Genomic DNA, 17,717 nt, shown 5'->3' with positions numbered 1-17,717 from the left:
TGTGTTGTGCAGGCCGCGTTCGGTAGGGAGCCATGGCAGGATGCACTGGGGGCCCAGCTGTTCCCAGAGCCGAGCTCAAGAGGGACGTGGCCGTCATCGTTTGTCCACAGTCATCCAGCCACTCAGACAGAGCGCTGGAGAGGTGGTGGACCTCACCGTGGACGAGGACGGTGAGGAGACCTTTTCTATTCATATTCTTTTCGGAGATGTACAGAGCCCCACACATGATATGCAGGATATTAGAAAAATTAGATGCAGTGTTCCCATGACTTAATTGTTTAGGAATTTATTCCCTTGTTTAGATAAATCGTGGACACATTATACTAATTTTTGTTTTTAGTTATTTTGTTGCCACTTTAAATTAAACTCATGTAACAAATTTGTGTAATGTGCCCATGATTTACTTAAAATGTGGGAATAAATTAATAATTGATTGAACGAATTCTTACTTCATGACAACAATACCTTGTTTTTCCCCCTGCTTGTCAGGTTTGGAGCTCTGTATGAATCAATATTAAAATTCTGGCTGATATGATAAACCGAGAATTGCAATATTATGCCAAATGTTAAACTGTTATTTTATCTAAAAAAGTTAACAATTAAACACTAAAAACCAAAATCAGTTGTTTTAAATGCTACAAGTGAATATGCATTACAACATTATAATGTACAAAATGAAAAATCTATATTTTGAGACAGGCTAAAGATTATATTTAACAGTAATGTTTTTTTATTAATTATTAGATTTTAAGTGAGTGCTATGTGATCTTAAAGGTAATCTAAATGTAAAAATAATGGACATGGTCATGCACAATTAATTATCCAATATAGACTGATATCGATAACTTAAATGCCTAATATTGGCAGATAACCAATATGGTACCAATGTATTGTGCATTCCTAGGCCTGTCGCGATAGTCGATAAGTCAATTAATCGCACGATAAAAAAAAAATGAGCTCGATAATTTTTCCGGCCGCGATAATTCCATTTGCATGCTTGTTTGTTTTCCTTGTTTCTCTCTCTCTACCAAAGAGACTGGATGACCACTCTCGGTTCTTTAGCGTATAGGAGGAGTGAACTCTCTTCGTCTCTTGTCAGTTGCATGGTCTTTGTGTGGGGAGGCGGCGCGCGGCGCTTGTCAGTCACGTATGGGAAAGCGCCGGCGGGACTGTTTGCGGCTACTGCCGGGAGAGAGAGAAGACGCTAGTTGTGAGTTGCGACAGCGAGCCCGATCACATGAAAATGCGTATCTATACCACGAATGTTATTTCTCGTGCCATTTATACGCCAAAAATAGTTTTTGTGTGCATATGATACGCTCTTTATGGCGTGTAATACGCACGCACTCCTCACCCCTAATCCTAACCAAGTATTTTCAGTGCGTAGCATACACGCAATAAAGTGCGTCTCCGTCTTCCCGACAGTACACAATCACTTGACAAAGTAACAGGAGGACAGTACAGAATGGTGTGATATGGCTTGTTGAGGCTTTTTTTTATTTGTTTACAAAGGTCCTAACCGGCAGTTTTGCCTGTTATGGAATGTATCACTATTTATGCCTAATGTCTAAAGCCTAATGTTTAATATTTTGTAAGTGCAATTTTGTTTACATCCATTTTATTTATTAACAGACATTTATTTTGTTAACAGACACTAAGAGTCCATTGCTTTTATTGTTTTTGGTTGTTTTGTTAATTTTTTTGGATATTTAAAATGTTTTCCGTTTTCAATGTTTAATATTCTTTAGAAATAAAAGTTTATAGATCGTTGAAAAGGTGTACCTGCATTATTATGCCATTATAATTATATTAAATGAAAATGGTGTCCGAACGACAATATTATTGTTTATCGCGATAATTTCTTGGACAATTTATCGTCCAGCAAAATTTGTTATCGTGACAGGCCTATGCATTCCTAATATTCTCCTTTGTGCCTTCTCTGTATCATTACCTCTCTCTCTCTTAGTCTGTGCTACTTCAGTCATAGATGTAGAGGAGTAAGAGTCTATGGATCCATGTGTTTTTCATGATCACTGGCTGCATCCAGCACTGAAAACCACCATCCATTCAGATTATCACCAGAGGCAGTTTAAAGGAGAAAGCAACAGGAATATAATATCCTCTCATTTTAGAACATAAAAAGGCCTTTCGAATGTTGTTCTGGTCATGACCTCTTCTCTTGCTAAAATTCAAATGCTCTATATACATGAGCTGCAAATCCAACTTTTAAAACAACACACATGCGTTGCGTAACCAAAACAAGTAAAAACAATCTGCTGTCCACTTTTGCTGAGCTCTGAAATCAAGGGAGAGATTATTTTGTGCGTGTCAGCCTTTTTTAGAAATGTAACAGGTTTGATGAGTATTTGATGAGCGACTCGGTGCTGTAGTGATGGTCTTCAGGTCTGGAACATAAAGGAGGGAATGAGAGTTAGATCACCCAGTTCAAAACTGCGTGGGTTTGGGAAATATTAGATGTCACATCTAATCTACTCATCTTTCACTGTGAGCGGTCCTCCCTCCCTCTCTCTCTTTGAGCTGTTTCTCTGTGTGTGAGGGGGAGGAGGAAAGAATCTGGTAGATTCGGGTAGTGTTGTTCAGCGCTGTGGATTTCAGTTCGACTGTGTGTTCAGGACCCGTTCGTAATGATTAATCTATATAGTTTCAGCATGCATAGCAGCATAAATAGCCTCTGCAGCTGCACAGCATTCTCTCACAAGACTGATGGACACCAAAAGCATCCCTTTTATTGTGTGCGTAATTAGTTTAATTCTGATTTCATTTGCAGGCACCGTAATGAAGTCTGTCTGTTATGCAATCAGCCATTGGCTCCAAAGACTCAGAGAGAACTACTATATGAACCAATTAAACTGCCATTCTGAATAAGGAAATAAAATCTTTGTAGTGTTATCTCATTAATCTGTGATATGCTCCCAAATCTCAAGGTTTGTCAAAGGAAAACTGGTTTACATTGTTTCACTTGATTTACTGTCATAAAGTGTCTCTTTGTTTGTCTCTTTTTCTCTGGGGGTCTGTAGCTGGTGGGCTGGTAAAAGAGCAGGCTGAGATATGATTGCATTTGCATTTCTTTTGATGGAGTGAGAAATTAATTTGCAAGAAAAAGCAGATGGATTACTCGCAATGGAATGTTAATGAGTAACTATCCTCATGGGCCACTTCGTGAATAAAGTCTGTAAGTGTGAAAATGCACACGTACGCTGACACTGATGTTCTAGAGCTGGAGAAAACCATCTGTTCTCAGTTGCAAGAAACCCTTTAAGTTACGAAAACTCTTAAAACCCTTGTAATTATTATTAAAGGTATACTTAAATGGGATTTTGGGTACTAGCTTAGTGAGAATTTGTCAAAAGTATGGAATCACAGATTTTACAATTCTGGCTGATACATACTGATAATTAATTTTCTTTAATCATTTAAAATAAAACACTCCAAAAACTGAAATTAGTCATTTTAAATGCTACATGCAAATTCAGGTACCTCCACATCATGCCATCAGAGGAATAATGTACATTTCAAAATATATTAAAATAGAAAACAGTATTTTATACTATAATATTGCACAATATTACTGTATTTTTGATTAAAAAAAAATGCAGCCTTGGTGAGCATTAGAGAATTTTCAAGAACATTCTCAAATAATTTACCAATTCCTAACTTTTTAATAGTGGTGTACATTTTGAGATTTTCTAAGAATGACATTTATCAGCCTTATTAAATCATTTTAAATCATCATTTATTAACAATTAACTTTAAGTGATTGTTTAATGACTCCGACTGTAATCTGAAAGTAAAAATATGGCAAATAAACATGAACAATTAAATATCTATTACTGATCAATACCGATAAATAAAAAATGTGTTTGTCTTTCTTTATGCTGTTCCATCTTCAGATCTCTCAGTCGTGCCAACCACTTCTAACAGCACACACCCACAGCTGGTCAGTTCTTCTTCTTCCCATAATGCCTGTACCTCACAATCGCCACAGGAGGGTCCTGGTCCCTCCAGTAGCTGCTCAGCGGCCGCCCCTGATAGCACACTGGCTGCTCAGAGCCACGGTGGAGTGCCAGGACCCAGCACCACCAACACCACTGCCAACGAAGGTAAACTATCAAGACGCTGATATCTAATAATTGACAGTGACTTTGGTTACTGGCATGTTTGTGTTGATTTTTAATTCATGTGTTCTTTTGCCTCAAGCAGATGACAGCAGAAGAAGCTTGTCGGGTGAGAACGGAGGTGTGGCGATGCCTAGGTTGCCCTCTTGTTGCCCCCAGCACTCCCCTTGCAGTGGGCCATCTTCAGGGCACCTCTCCCTGGGGCACACCCACTCAGGGTGCCTGCAGGGTGGGGCGACGCAGCAATCCGGCCCCCCGCAATCTGGCACCCAGCACTCCCACAGTCACCCGCACCACTTCCACCATCACCACCATGCCAACCCGGTCCCTTCTTCCTTAGCCTTCCCAGAGTCCAGCTGCCCTCTGGAAAGGCCCACTGCCATGCCTGCACCCTGTGGAGGGGTGAGCAGCAGCAACCAGTACCACGACCAGGTACCTTCATACCTGCATGTCAGCTTCTTGAGAACCTTGTATGTCAATATAGGAGAAAGCGAGGATATTATAAGCTTCTGTAGCAGTTGATACCGAAACCCATAATTCTAGTTCTTATGTCCTTGGCTTCAATGTTAATTGTGTGTGTGCATGAATTAAACTCTTTTTGCTTCATAAATTTAGGGGGGAAAATGTTTTGCTTCATAAATTGAGGGGGGAATAATCAAAATAACACGATGACTGTGCAAAGCATAATGTCCGTATTGTTGACAAAACCCTTCTGTTTTTCATTTTACACATGGCTTTCATTTAACAGCATATGTTTTTGTTTGGAATTATTTAAGATTCTTCCTTCATGAACTACTAAATCACCCTTCATGTTTTGACGATGAAAAGGCAAATGCACCTTTATGAAAAAGGTATTCTTCTGAAGCTGAGCTTTTCCACAGGGGAGTTTGTTTGAGGCCATCCTCTCAGTCTTTTTGAATAATTCACACTGAACTAATTGTCTTGGCTGCTGAATTCTATTATTTACCAGCATTAGAGGAGTGTTGTGTGTGCATGAGTATGTTTGAGTAAGTTTTTTGAGTGTCAAAAAAAGAAAAGTTGTGTATGAATTTTTTTTGTTGTTGCTTATGCCGTAACGCTGTCTCAATGCATGCTTAGCTAGCATGAAAAGAGGTTCTATGCTGAATGCATTCAGCGAAAGACTGTGGCCTTTGATGGGGGCACTGAGCAGTAATCGCCGTTAGCGAGTCATCAGATATGCGCAGACTGGGGGCGCTAGCGAAGTGAGGTGATGTCAGGCATTTTTTATACATCAAAGTGTATAAAGGATTAGGTTTGGGGTGAATGCCCTCATTTCGAGAGGAATTTAATACTGTTTTGGTTTTTATCCATGCAATTTATTTGTCTAGTGACATTTTTAAAAGATATGGACCTGATTTGTGTATTTTTTGAAGTATGTGGAAGACATTATGTGGTACTTGCTATTAAGATTGCTAGTTCTTCAACAAACCCCTTAACCCTACATATTAAACTTTAGGTAGGTGAATGAGAGAGAATACAAATCAGCCACAAAAATGAAAAGCGAGACAAATCTCATGTTATCTGAGCATGTACATGTCTGCTGCAGACTTAACTTTGCATACTTTAAAGGTGTTGTAAGAGATGTTAGTCATTCTGGAGCTTCTTAACGTTTTCCACAACCCTGTCCTTCAAATATATCTCTGTACCGTTGTTGTAATCAGAGGTGGAGCAGAAGAGCAGTAGCACATAATTTCAGTGTTGTCAAAGTTGTGACAAGCAGAATAAACTGACAACTCCTTATGAAGCTAAATGTTGTGCATAACTTTTATAATCCTTTTCAACTAACAGTCACATTCTTGCAACCCATATATGACGCGTGTTATTTCCCAGGTAATATGGAGTGCAACCCTATTAAAATCTCGCTTATAGCACATTTAAGAAAATTGTCAATTGTTGTGTTGTCATGTCAGACAGTAGTTTAGTTTATGTAAATAAATAAGCAAATGCTGAACTCTTAACCATTTCAGGATTTGTCAGCTATCATTTATTGTCTTCTAGTGCCATTTTATCAACATTTCATCAGAACAGCTAAAATAGCTGAAAACGATCAATATTTCCTTCAGTCTGGCACAAGCAGTTGGCAGCGCATCATGATTTCATATGGAGATAAAACAATGCCCCTGAAACTTAAATGACACATAGTAAAATAAAAATATTTTGTTAAAAAAACAAAACAAATTCTGTAATAAAATATGCAAAGTCAAGTCTGTAGCAGCCAGGTTGGCCACATGTTCAGATGTGAAATTCATCTCTTGACTTTGCTTGTTTTTGCATCTACTATTAGTTTCTATTAAAAATCAGTTCTGTATGCTCTAGCAACCACCCTGATCACCCTAGCAACCGCAAACACATTTATATTTTCCGTCCAATTCAGTTTATCAGCCATACACTTATGGGACAGATGTTTTTGTTCTAATGTATCACAGTTGTCACTGAGTTAACTGCTGGTTTCTGTCTTCCCTGTCTGTCTCAGCAGACTCTGCCGGTGGATCTCAGTAGCAGTGCAGTGCGTAGCAGTGGATCCGGCAGCACAGGGTTCCACGGCACATCTGCCTTCGACCCCTGCTGTCCAGGCTCCGCCTCCCGGCCACCTGCTTTCGTTTCCCAGGCTGCACCTGGACCCAGCCAGCAGACTGTGGCCGACTCGTTCAGCTCAGCCATAGTGGCCCAGCCTCAGCCCCAACCTCCTCAGCTCTCTTCCTGCAGGCACTACATGCACCCCCCCTGTATGTACTTTTACCGTAATATCTTATATCTCATATCAATCCAATATTAATGATCCAATGCTGATTTAGGGGTGAAATGGTTCCGGTTTCATCTCCTGTATAACAGTTCTTCTGAAAACAAAAATTTTAATTATAATTTATATATTTTGTTAGACAGTAAAATTTATATGTAATTTAACAGTGTGCTGCATTTTGGTGAACCATATAGCTTAATGCATTTAAAAGTTTTACTTAATACATAAAAATGACAGCATTCAGATAAATAATGGTTGATTTAATGTTCAAATTTCTATTGTATTGACTGCAAATAATCTAATCTTTACATCCCTAATACCAATGTACCAAAGTATTTTTACCGAATCAATAGGAGACTGCAGGACAATGATACATCCTGGACCTGGAGAAATTCAAACCGTTGCACCCCAAATTTATTGGATGTTCTAAATAGAAGGCAATAAACTAAAAATCGATGTGAAATGATGCTGGTGTGTTCTGTTGTGTGTGAGTGTGAATGTGAAGATTCTGGGATGCTGGCGCCTGTGCTTTATGGTAATTAGATGAAACACCTGATGTTTAATGTGTTAAGTGCTGCAGGTAGTGTGCCCAGCAGTCCCACTTAATTGCCGATTCTGCTCACAATAGCGTTGTGTGGAATATAAATGAGCGTGGCAGGGCTCCCTGGTGGGCCTGAATTTAGTGGAGTAATTGCCACTCACAGCTCACTGGAGCACCTGTTTGCACACTCTCCTGTTCTCCCTCTATATTTATCTCCTGTATCTCGCGGTCATTATTTTTCTTTGTTTTTCTTTACTTTCTCCCTCATTCCCTTCTGTCTGTCAAATCCTTAGCAAACAGTACAACTCGTTCGCTCCAGGGTAATCACACTTACACGGGCCATATCCAGGCCATCGTGAAGTTCCCATGAAACTTCCATCCTCTTAATAGTTATCATCAAAACAGTTCATTGTTTTTGATGCATTTTTTAACAGACATTTATGCCAGATTTGTATCATCCAGGAAGAAAAGAACAGGAAAAGGAGATTACGTTCTGCCATTTATACTAACGTTTATGCTTTTTCTCTACCAGATGGCCCTCTGCCACGCCCCCTGCACCACCAGTCCTCCTCCTCTTGTCCTCACTCCCATGGCAATGCCCCTCCCCCTCAACAACCGCCTCCGCAGGGTGATTATGTCATCCCACACCCCGTCCTCCCCTTCCACACCCCCCTGCCTTCTCACGGCCCGGGCCACTCGGTGCCCCCTGCTCCTCCACCCTCCCTGCCTGCCCACCATCTACCAGGCTCCAGTGCCCCTCTGTCTCAGCATCTTCCCCCTGAGCACCAGGCACTGCAGCACCTGCCCGTTCTGGGCCCAAACCCTGTCCAGAGGCTCCACCAGCACGACATACTGCAGAGGATGGAGGTTCAGAGACGCAGAATGATGCAGCACCCGACGTGAGTCGCTGTGTGATTCCTGTTTTATGATATTTGTTTTACTTTTGTTTTTAACTCAAGTGTTTCATTATGATGCTGTTTTGTAATGCTATACTATGGTTCAAAAGTTTGAGTTCAGCAAGAGTTAGAAAATCTCTTCTGCACACCAAAGCTACATTTTATTTGATCAAAAATACACCTATATATACCTATTTTATTACATTTTAAAATGCAATTCATTCCCGTGATGGCAAAGATGAATTTCCAGCAAGTTAGTGTTTAGTGTCACATGATCCTTCAGAAATCATTCTAATATGCTGATTTGGTGCTCAAGAAACATTTCTTACTATTAATGTTGAAAACAGGTGTGCTGCTTAATATTTTTGTGGAAACAGTGATGTTTTTTTTTTTCAGGATTCTTGGATGAATAGAAAGTTAAAAGAGAACAGTGTTTATTTGAAATAGAAAACTTTACTGTCACTTTTTATCAATTGAATGTGTCCTTACTGAATAAAAGTATTAATTTCTTTAAAAAAAAAAAAAGTCTTTTGAACGGTAGCCTTACCATTACAGTTGATGTTTTTTTTTTTTTTTTTTTTTTTTTTTTTGTCATACCACCCACCTCTAATCTCAAAGCTTTGTGTAACTAAAATAATCTAAAACTTTAAATAAGGTGATATGCTAATGCCTTGCAAATGGTTTCCTGCTTTGTCTTTTTATGTAACTAATTGTATTCCTCCTTCCTTAAGGCGAGCACATGAGAGACCCCCGCCACATCCCCATAGAATGCATCCTAACTACGGTCACGGGCATCACATTCACGTCCCACAAACTATGTCATCGCACCCTCGGCAGGCTGACCAGAGGACCACATGGTAGAGTATTTTTAAAAAGTAGAATGTTTCTCTGAATTAATGTTTCAGATGGTTTGGAGCCATTGGTTCCCTCAGGAGTTTCCAGATTACAAAATCAGGATTTATGATTAAAACTGAACATCTCTGTAATATCATGATTAGGGCTGCACGATAGGCCTATATCGTTTTAGCAGCGATATCGAGATGTGTGCATCTGCGATAGTCACATCAGAGGATGTACGATGTCAAGTATTGGGATCGTAGTTGATCCGGATGGACCAAGCACCACGGTTCGAAACACACATGATTCTTAGATTAATTACAAAGTTTAACCATCATAGAGAGAAAGTTAATCATTTGTTCAATCACGTGTTTTAGGTCCTGTCATTTTAAACATTCAAGCAATTTTAAACCATTTTATTGCAAGAAGACTTGAAAGAGATCTCATTTCAGAAGTCGCACGCTGTTTTCCGTGATAGTACACAGAGCCACACAGGCAGCACGTGAACACCAAATTCTGCTCTCTTCTGCGTCTATTTGTGCTTGAACAGACACATACATGCATAATTATGTCAAAATGCCCATGTTGGCGAGTATTCTTGTAAACACAGAATGGCCTATGTGAACGTAAACAGTTGAGAAAGAAAACGGATGCGTATCACTATATTGGATACGTTTATTCGGTATTAAAGTGACAGCAGCCCAATATTCCTGCTGCTGCTGTCTGTCATTAATGTTAATAAAACAACAATAGACAAAGAAAATATCACTTTTATAGCTTTAACAAAGATTAATTACGTTTACTTTATAAATTGAAGACTATGCAGTGTAATTTTACACTTGATTATTACATTTCTGTTACACTTACCTGAAAAACAAAGCCCTGTTCATTTCATTTGTATCTTTGTTCTATTGTATTGATATATGCTTGTAATGTTTATTAATTTCTATGCAGATTCACTCCCCTACAAAATCACCATAATCCTTCTAGAATGATTAATTATTTCCAAATAGAGCTATTGAAGTCATCTGGTGACATTTATTTTCATATCGCAATATACATATATTGCTGAAAAACAAAATATCTCAATGTTCGTTTTTTCCAATATCGTGCAGCCCTAACCATGATCTGTTAGTCATGATGTTGGTTTCAAACAATATATTGTTCACTGATTTAGCATGCCGGTTGTCGGTCTTCTTGCTGTTTTAGGGAGCTGGGCATTGAAGCTGGTGTTACTGTAGCTCCCTACCCTTCAGGACACCTGCACCCGCATCTGCCTCACTATCACCCTCCACCCAGACTGCACCATTTCCCCATCCAGCTGATGGTGAGTCCTTTCTCCCCTCCATCAGCTGAAATGTATGCGTACATTAGCATGAATAAAAAAGCCCTGATTTGCTCTCAGGTATGGCACAGATTAATGGCGGCAGCCCCAAGCTGTGTATCCGCAGCATCTGTTATTACAGGGGGATGTGTACGGGTGCATGAATTATGCATCACAAGTTTTAATGGAAGCTCATTGGACATTTCAAGTGTGAAATTTGAATTTGATTTATTTGAAAGACTAAAATTACTTTTGAATCATATAGAGTGACAATTTCTAATGCCTTTCATAAATATCAGAGCCCAAATTGCAGGTGTTTTTTACTAAAATACTTAGTGTCCTTTTGGTCTGGTTTCCCATTAGGTGCCATCACTAATTTCATGTTTTTGTTTCCTTCAGCACACTGGCTCAATGCCTGAAGTGACATATCCACATATTCGCTACATCTCCTCCAGAATGACTTTTGGCCGCACATATGAGGTAAGATCTGGAACGTGGACCAAAATCATTGGTGATCTAAAGTTTCTTCCTTTCTAGAACAAAACACATTCCTTGAAGAATGCATAAGAAAAATAAAGTATATGTATGTGGTATATATATATTCTTTTCCCCCTAAAGTCCTATACCACTATGTATGTCATCATGACTAATGTCATATTTCGTTAATCTTTTAGTTTTTAATGACCTTTTTCCCCATTCTCACTGGTCTTCAGAAGTGTGTGTGTCTTTAAGAAACGCCCCCTTTCTGTGTAAAAAGATCTGAGCGTTTTTTTGGTTCCGCTCACTCATAGGCTGAGAGTTTTAATTATTTTTAACTCCCCCCATCCTTCAATAACAACCCCTTTGCACAGCCTGCATTACATTTTGATATATTCACAGCACAATCCACTCCACATCGACTGTTAAAAATGAGGATCACATTTAAAATAATCTCCCTTCTAAAAGTGGGATTCTTAAGTTAGAAATGTAGACCATCAGCTGCTACACACACGAGGTTCACAGACTTTCGCATTAGTGGGAATTGGTTATTGGTAGTTCTTAACCAGTTAACCATCACACACCCTTAAACCAATGCACTTGCGTACACTTACTTACAACACACACTTACAAAAACCTTTCTTCGTTTCTTCTCTTCTCTAGCTTGCTTCCTAAATAAACTTGGCTTTATATATTTTTGGCTCTTTGACAAATTGCGCTTGCTCTCTTGTAAGTCGCTTTGGATAAAAGCATCTGCTGAATACATAAATGTAGATGTTCTGAATGATGTTTAACCTCACCGTGATGAAGAATTCCTCATGACGTGACCCGTTTAAAATCAGTAATGTAACCAGTAGTGTGTTTTAACAGGATCTGCTGCATTTAGAAGAGCGACTGGGGACTGTGAACCGAGGGGCCTCTCAGGGAACCATAGAGAGGTGCACCTACCCACACAAATACAAAAAGGTGAGAACACTTACAAACGTTAGTGTTTTATGTGAGGTGGTCAAAATAACGTCCTGTTTGGTGATAATGGACAGACAGTCTGCAAAAAGACTCTGAGGATATAATGTAGGGGCATCCTGTTAGACACACACAAAAAAAAAAAAACTTCACCAGGAGCCTAATATCAGAACTTTTGTGTCATCACAAATCCTCACCCAGTCCTTTTATTGTCAACAGCTGCATAGTGTAGACCTTTGAAATGTCACTGATATGTAGGAAAAGGTTCCATGGAGATGACAGAATGCATTACATTTCTGAATAACAGTAATCTAAAACCCTGCCGCCCTAATACAGAAGGTGGTGGAGAGAGACACTGAGGAACAGTTAGCACCTGAAGCATGGGCATCTGTTGGGAAAAATATGCACTCAACCTCAAACTCGGTGAGAAAAAATGTGAACAAATAGTTTGAGAAAACATGTTTTAGCTCACATATTGTGTAGATGTTAACGGGGGCAGGAATAGTAAAAAATGGCGTAGTCAATCTAGTTGAGGAGCACATTGACAAAAATGTGTGTCTGTGTTTATTAAAAAATATATAATGTGCATTGTCTGAAGTTTAGGTTTTGTTTCTGCTTGACCTGTTTATGATCAGCACACTGTTCGTAACAAAAAACACGGTTGCTATGTTTATGTAACATGTTATGCTGCTCTTTGTGGTTATTTTTTTGTATCGCCAGCATTAATTGCAGCAATTATTGTTAAAAGATACCAATTAAAAACATTCATATAAACTATTTGCATATGCTTTGGGGGAAAGAAGACACAGAAAGAGCTAATATGTGTGCTAGTGTTGCTCACCAGTTCATGAGAATTGGGGTGCAGTGAGACTACTCATAATGGTTATGATTTTTTTTTCTCATGCACAGAGAAAGCTGCATGGTAAGCAAGAGGAGGAGGAGGAGGCAGAGGAAGACACGGAGGAGAAATGCACCATCTGTCTGTCTATACTGGAAGAAGGGGAGGATGTCAGGTAAACGCTTACAACACTGGATTTGAGATTGCATTATCCTTCAAATGATTCTTGCTTTTTTTTTCTAAACGTTTTTTGAGAATGAGGCTCTTCACAAAAGGCACTCAATTGTGTAATTTATTAAAGTATTTGTTTTATATATGTGCGTGCGTGTATTAGGGGTTGAATGTCTTCAGATTTTTTAAAGTGGACATTTATGTGATGAAAGTCGAGTCGACGTCGACTAGTCTCTGATGACGTCATTGATGAACAAATAAACCTGAACTTCGAGCTGAGACTCGAACGCGGGTTGCTTTGTGCACAGCTACGGTATATGACACAGCGCTGCCCACAAGGCTATTCACATAACAGCTTATCTTTTAACAGTTCTTTTGTCTTTGGATTTATTTTATATGAATACGTTAGTGAGAGAGTGATTGCATGCAAATTAATTCTACCTGGCAGTGTCTCTCTACTAAGAGTGCAGCTGTGGGTTTTAGTTATTAAGAAATATATGCTTGAACTTTTCAGTTTCTAAGCTTTTTTTATTGATAAATGACAGAACAGTGTTGACAATACAGGCCATGTATATAGATCATGACCAGTGACCAGAGGTGTAAAGTCCAGGTTCAGAAAGTAAAAGTCCTCCTCAGTATTTTGTTCCAATCACCTGGATTTGCTTATTGGCACAGTTTTTCAGCCAGGAGATAGAACTAATTAGTGAAATCAGCTGGCTGAATTCATGGGTGGAATATACATATGGCTTAAAGCGTCATGGCAGAGCATATATGTGTGTGTGTGTGTGTGTGTGTGTGTGTGTGTGTGTGTGTGTGTGTAGATATAGGTATGTGTGTATGTATGTGTATGTGTGTATGTATGTGTGTATGTATGTGTGTATGTGTGTGTGTATGTGTGTATATGTATATGTATGTGTATGTATATGTATATATATGTGTGTGTGTGTGTGTGTGTGTGTAATTTTTTTTCTCTCCCCTTTTTCACTTGTCAAACCATGAATATAGCACAAGTAGCTGGCATGGTGCTAAATTATAATCAAACAATTTTACATTTGGGACTCCCCAAGGTTCCATTTAAAGTTTGATCCAGATTAGGCAGTCGGTTATCATGAATACTTTCTCTCTTTATGTTCTCTGCTGCCCTCTGGAGCTGGAACATGTGAATTACTATGTGTTTTAATATTAAAAGTCTGATTTCATTGTATAGAATGTTCATTTTTAAAGTCATCAGATTGTATTTATCCACCTATCCTTTTTCTTCTTTTTTTTTTGCAGGCGCCTTCCATGTATGCATCTCTTCCATCAACTGTGTGTAGACCAATGGCTCCTCACTAACAAGAAATGCCCCATCTGCAGAGTGGACATCGAAGCTCAGTTATCTTCAGAGAGTTGATGCTATTTTTCTTGCAACCCTTTTGTTGGACATTTATTTGTTGTTTTCCTTTTCATTTTTGTCAGTAACGCATTCAACCAAAGATGGCATGAAATACCTGCGCAACTATGGGAAAAAAGAAAAACAACAATCCACAAAAAAAGCATCAAGCCTAGCGTGCCAGCTATCATGTAGTACCAGTACAGCTAGAAAAAACATCTTCATTAAGGGTTTTGAATTGTATTGTATTTATAAAGGGTTTATGTAGCTTTTGTTTTCATAAGTGTCATTGTATTTTATTTTTGCATGGTTCCTTGCAATGCATTTCTTTGCACATATAATGAAATAGGCCTCAGAAGGCCTGAGAACTTGCAGGTGAGGATTGCTGCTCTGGTAAAGAAGCATTTTTACATACCTGATGCCTTGCTTTACTGGAATAGAATGTCAACCTCCATTTTAAAACATTGCAGGACTCAATTTTATGATCAGTATATTGATTAGTTTTATGTTTTAGACAATGTGATCTATCTGAAATAGATTTTTTTTTAAGTGAATCAAGACATTCCTTAATTAGGAAACAAGATCATGGTTAAGAGATCAGCTGCTGTAACAGTGTTCACCCTCACGCCAATTCACTCTCAACACGGGAAACTGGGCTGGAGTCCATTCCGTTTCACTTCAGCTCATTAACAGTGCTAACTGAATTCAGGAAGCTGGTTTAACAAATGCTCCATGTACATTTAATTTTAAATTTATATGCATTAGATCCTGAACTGATGGCTTTGAAATGAATTCAGCTCCAGCCCTGATGAGAACCAACTGCACACTTCACCGCCATTCACACGGTTGCGTTCCATCATCCCCTCTCAGCACCTCAATCTGACGTCACATGTAACGCACTTCACCTAATGTATTTTCAAAGAGAAGAGAAAGAGAAAAAAAATGAATGTCACCTCTCTGTATTCTGATTGTTGTTTTTTTTATAGTATAATGAAGTTGGATTTTTGACTGGGCAATGGGGAAAGTGTCATTTCTCAGAGATGCTCGATTTGTTGACTTGGTTCTGTGAGGATTACAGGCCTAAAAAAACAGCCACCGCAAGTGTGAAGTGCTGGGAAATAGATTATTTATTATTTCATCAGGGTCTCCTAGCCTGCTTCATTTATCTCTCTCAGCAACCTCGAAACTGACTCTTGTTATCTGATTATTTCTTCACAATTATTATCATTAACATGCATTTGTTCAGCAACTGTGCAGCATTTTTATTTTTATTTTTTTTGCTGCTGTGAAATCCTAACACTAATATTAATCTCAACTAGCTATCTTGCATATACTTGCACATGAGAGACAGACGACAGGAGTGTTGTGAGAATGAGAGTGTGCTGAGGCCGTGTATTTCCACTCTGATTGCCGAATTTCGAGGAAAAACTGTAATAATTTTGAATGGAGTGTTGGAATGCAGTACTTAATGGCAGGCGTCCATGCATTCATAGACTTAATGGCCCCAGGATGATATTCCATGGGATTTATATTAGTTTTAAAATAATGAAATTAATAAAGTTAGGTAACTCTTTTATGTGTCCGGTTTTGTGCCTCCTTGAATCCGACACCCTTTTGAAGAATTTAACCATGGGGACTAGTTTCCATCAATACCGTGGTTATTTTATTCTTTCTAAAATAAAGCAGTAAAGTTTGTATTGGGTACTACAGTCATTACCTCATTTCAAATGTCTTGTATACTGTACAACGACTGAGGAGACAATTGCTGCCCACTGTACCAGATGTGTGTGTTCACTACTACTCACTGTTGCTAATGTGTGTGCACTAACTTGAAAGGGTTAAAGGACAAATTAAGAGTATGGGTTACCATACTTGACCTTCACATCACTGTCACTTTACAAAAAAGGTGAAACGCAATAACAATGTCAGTAATGGGACTGAGAAAAATGTTTATGTAGACTGTGTACTACACAGCTTCGAACATATTGATAGACGGTCACTAATAAAAAAAAATACAAGTTGGGATATTAAACTTATTTTAGGAATATTTTATCTTATAAACCTGCTTGTTAGAAAAATGTACCTTTAGTACTAGACAAGAAAAAGTATGTTGTGTATGTTTTTGTCTTGCAATATTGATGGAAATTATGGAAAATCTCAAGATTTGGGTCAAGTTGAAAGTGATATAGGTAGTTCACCTAACCAAACGCAAAATTATTGCATTAAATTTAATATGAAGCAATTCATAAACCGTAATGGTAATGACAGTGACTGCTGGTTACACTGCAAAAAAAAAAAAAAAAAAAAAAAAAAATATATATATATATATGTGACATTACACAAACACTCATTTTTTCTAAAGTTTTTTCTTTCCAACAGCGACACCCGCAGGTAAATTTACAGCACAGGTCCGTGTCTGTCTTGCCTCCCCTGAGCCCACTGAGTTTTACTAACAGACCACCTAAAGCGTGCGGTGGGTTTGGTGCAGGTGTTGTGCCGAATTTCGATCGGTAATAATTTGGCTGGGGGTCGAAATTCGGCACAACACGTGCAATTAAGAATAAATGTGGGAAAGTCACATGAGAGGAGGCAATGCCTCCATCACGCTGTGATTGGATATATTTTTGGTTCGTGCGCCTTCGCGAATGAAAACGATGTTGCTAATGGGGATAGGCTTACTAGCGCATCAAACTTGAAGTGGACTGAAAACATAATGACTGTGGGCTTTTTTTTTTTAGTGAACAAATCAGCTTTGGTGAGAGAAAGTATAGCCTACGTTGTGTCTGCGACCAGGAAAAGAAATAAAAAGAATAGCTGACATCAGTTCACAAATAAAATACCCAGCAAACACATTTACACTGTGGCAACGTCTGTGGCACGTTGCAATGTCGCTGTCTACGAGTTCGCAACATTGTAACAACGTAGAATTGAAACGTTAAGACGGGATGTAGCAACATTGTTGCGCAACATTCAGCAACTGAGAGACGACCTTCTGACAATGTTTTTATTTTATTTTATGCTAGATAGACCTATAGATATCCCCCATTTAGCATTTTATGTTTTGAGGTTAATTTTTAATTAGTCAGATGTTAGATATTTATATACTTTTTAAATATTGTTTATCCTTATTATTATTGAATGGGGCTATCAGTAAATTAGCCTAATTATAATCAACATAATTGATTATGTTTGTGTATTATATTATGTATTATATTGATTATGTTTTTAAATACACGTTGAAGAGTAAAAATGACAGAAGGTTACGTTAATTCAACTTTATTAAAACTGGTAATCAAATTGCACTTCCAAAAGTCATACATTTGTGAAAAAAGAAAAAAAAACTAAATAAACGAATATACAAATTTCTTTTAAGTATAATACATAAAACAAAACAAAAAAAG

At 38.4% G+C, this 17,717-nt stretch overlaps 1 protein-coding gene across 4 annotated transcripts in view; it reads left to right on the top strand.

Moving 5' to 3' along the window:
* Positions 1-15,688, top strand: part of rnf111 (ring finger protein 111) — a 39,180-nt gene extending 23,492 nt beyond the window's left edge. Inside the window, exons 4-15 of one of the 4 annotated variants that reach the window (XM_079866737.1) lie at positions 13-170; positions 3,912-4,121; positions 4,222-4,568; positions 6,634-6,883; positions 7,971-8,337; positions 9,066-9,191; positions 10,381-10,498; positions 10,895-10,975; positions 11,843-11,938; positions 12,272-12,358; positions 12,845-12,948; positions 14,220-15,688. In XM_079866737.1, the coding sequence (XP_079722863.1) occupies positions 13-170; positions 3,912-4,121; positions 4,222-4,568; positions 6,634-6,883; positions 7,971-8,337; positions 9,066-9,191; positions 10,381-10,498; positions 10,895-10,975; positions 11,843-11,938; positions 12,272-12,358; positions 12,845-12,948; positions 14,220-14,337 (2,062 nt within the window). In that variant the 3' untranslated portion in view covers positions 14,338-15,688. Of the gene's footprint in view, positions 1-12; positions 171-3,911; positions 4,122-4,221; positions 4,569-6,630; positions 6,884-7,970; positions 8,338-9,065; positions 9,192-10,380; positions 10,499-10,894; positions 10,976-11,842; positions 11,939-12,271; positions 12,359-12,844; positions 12,949-14,219 lie in introns of all 4 variants that reach the window. The other 3 variants (XM_079866736.1, XM_079866738.1, XM_079866739.1) reach the window with 3 other exon arrangements.
* Positions 15,689-17,717: the final 2,029 nt, after the last annotated feature.

This window comes from Squalius cephalus (genome assembly GCF_949319135.1).
Source record: "Squalius cephalus genome assembly, chromosome: 3".
Taxonomy (NCBI): Eukaryota; Metazoa; Chordata; class Actinopteri; order Cypriniformes; family Leuciscidae; genus Squalius; species Squalius cephalus.
This window is presented reverse-complemented; position numbering and strand designations above follow the sequence as displayed.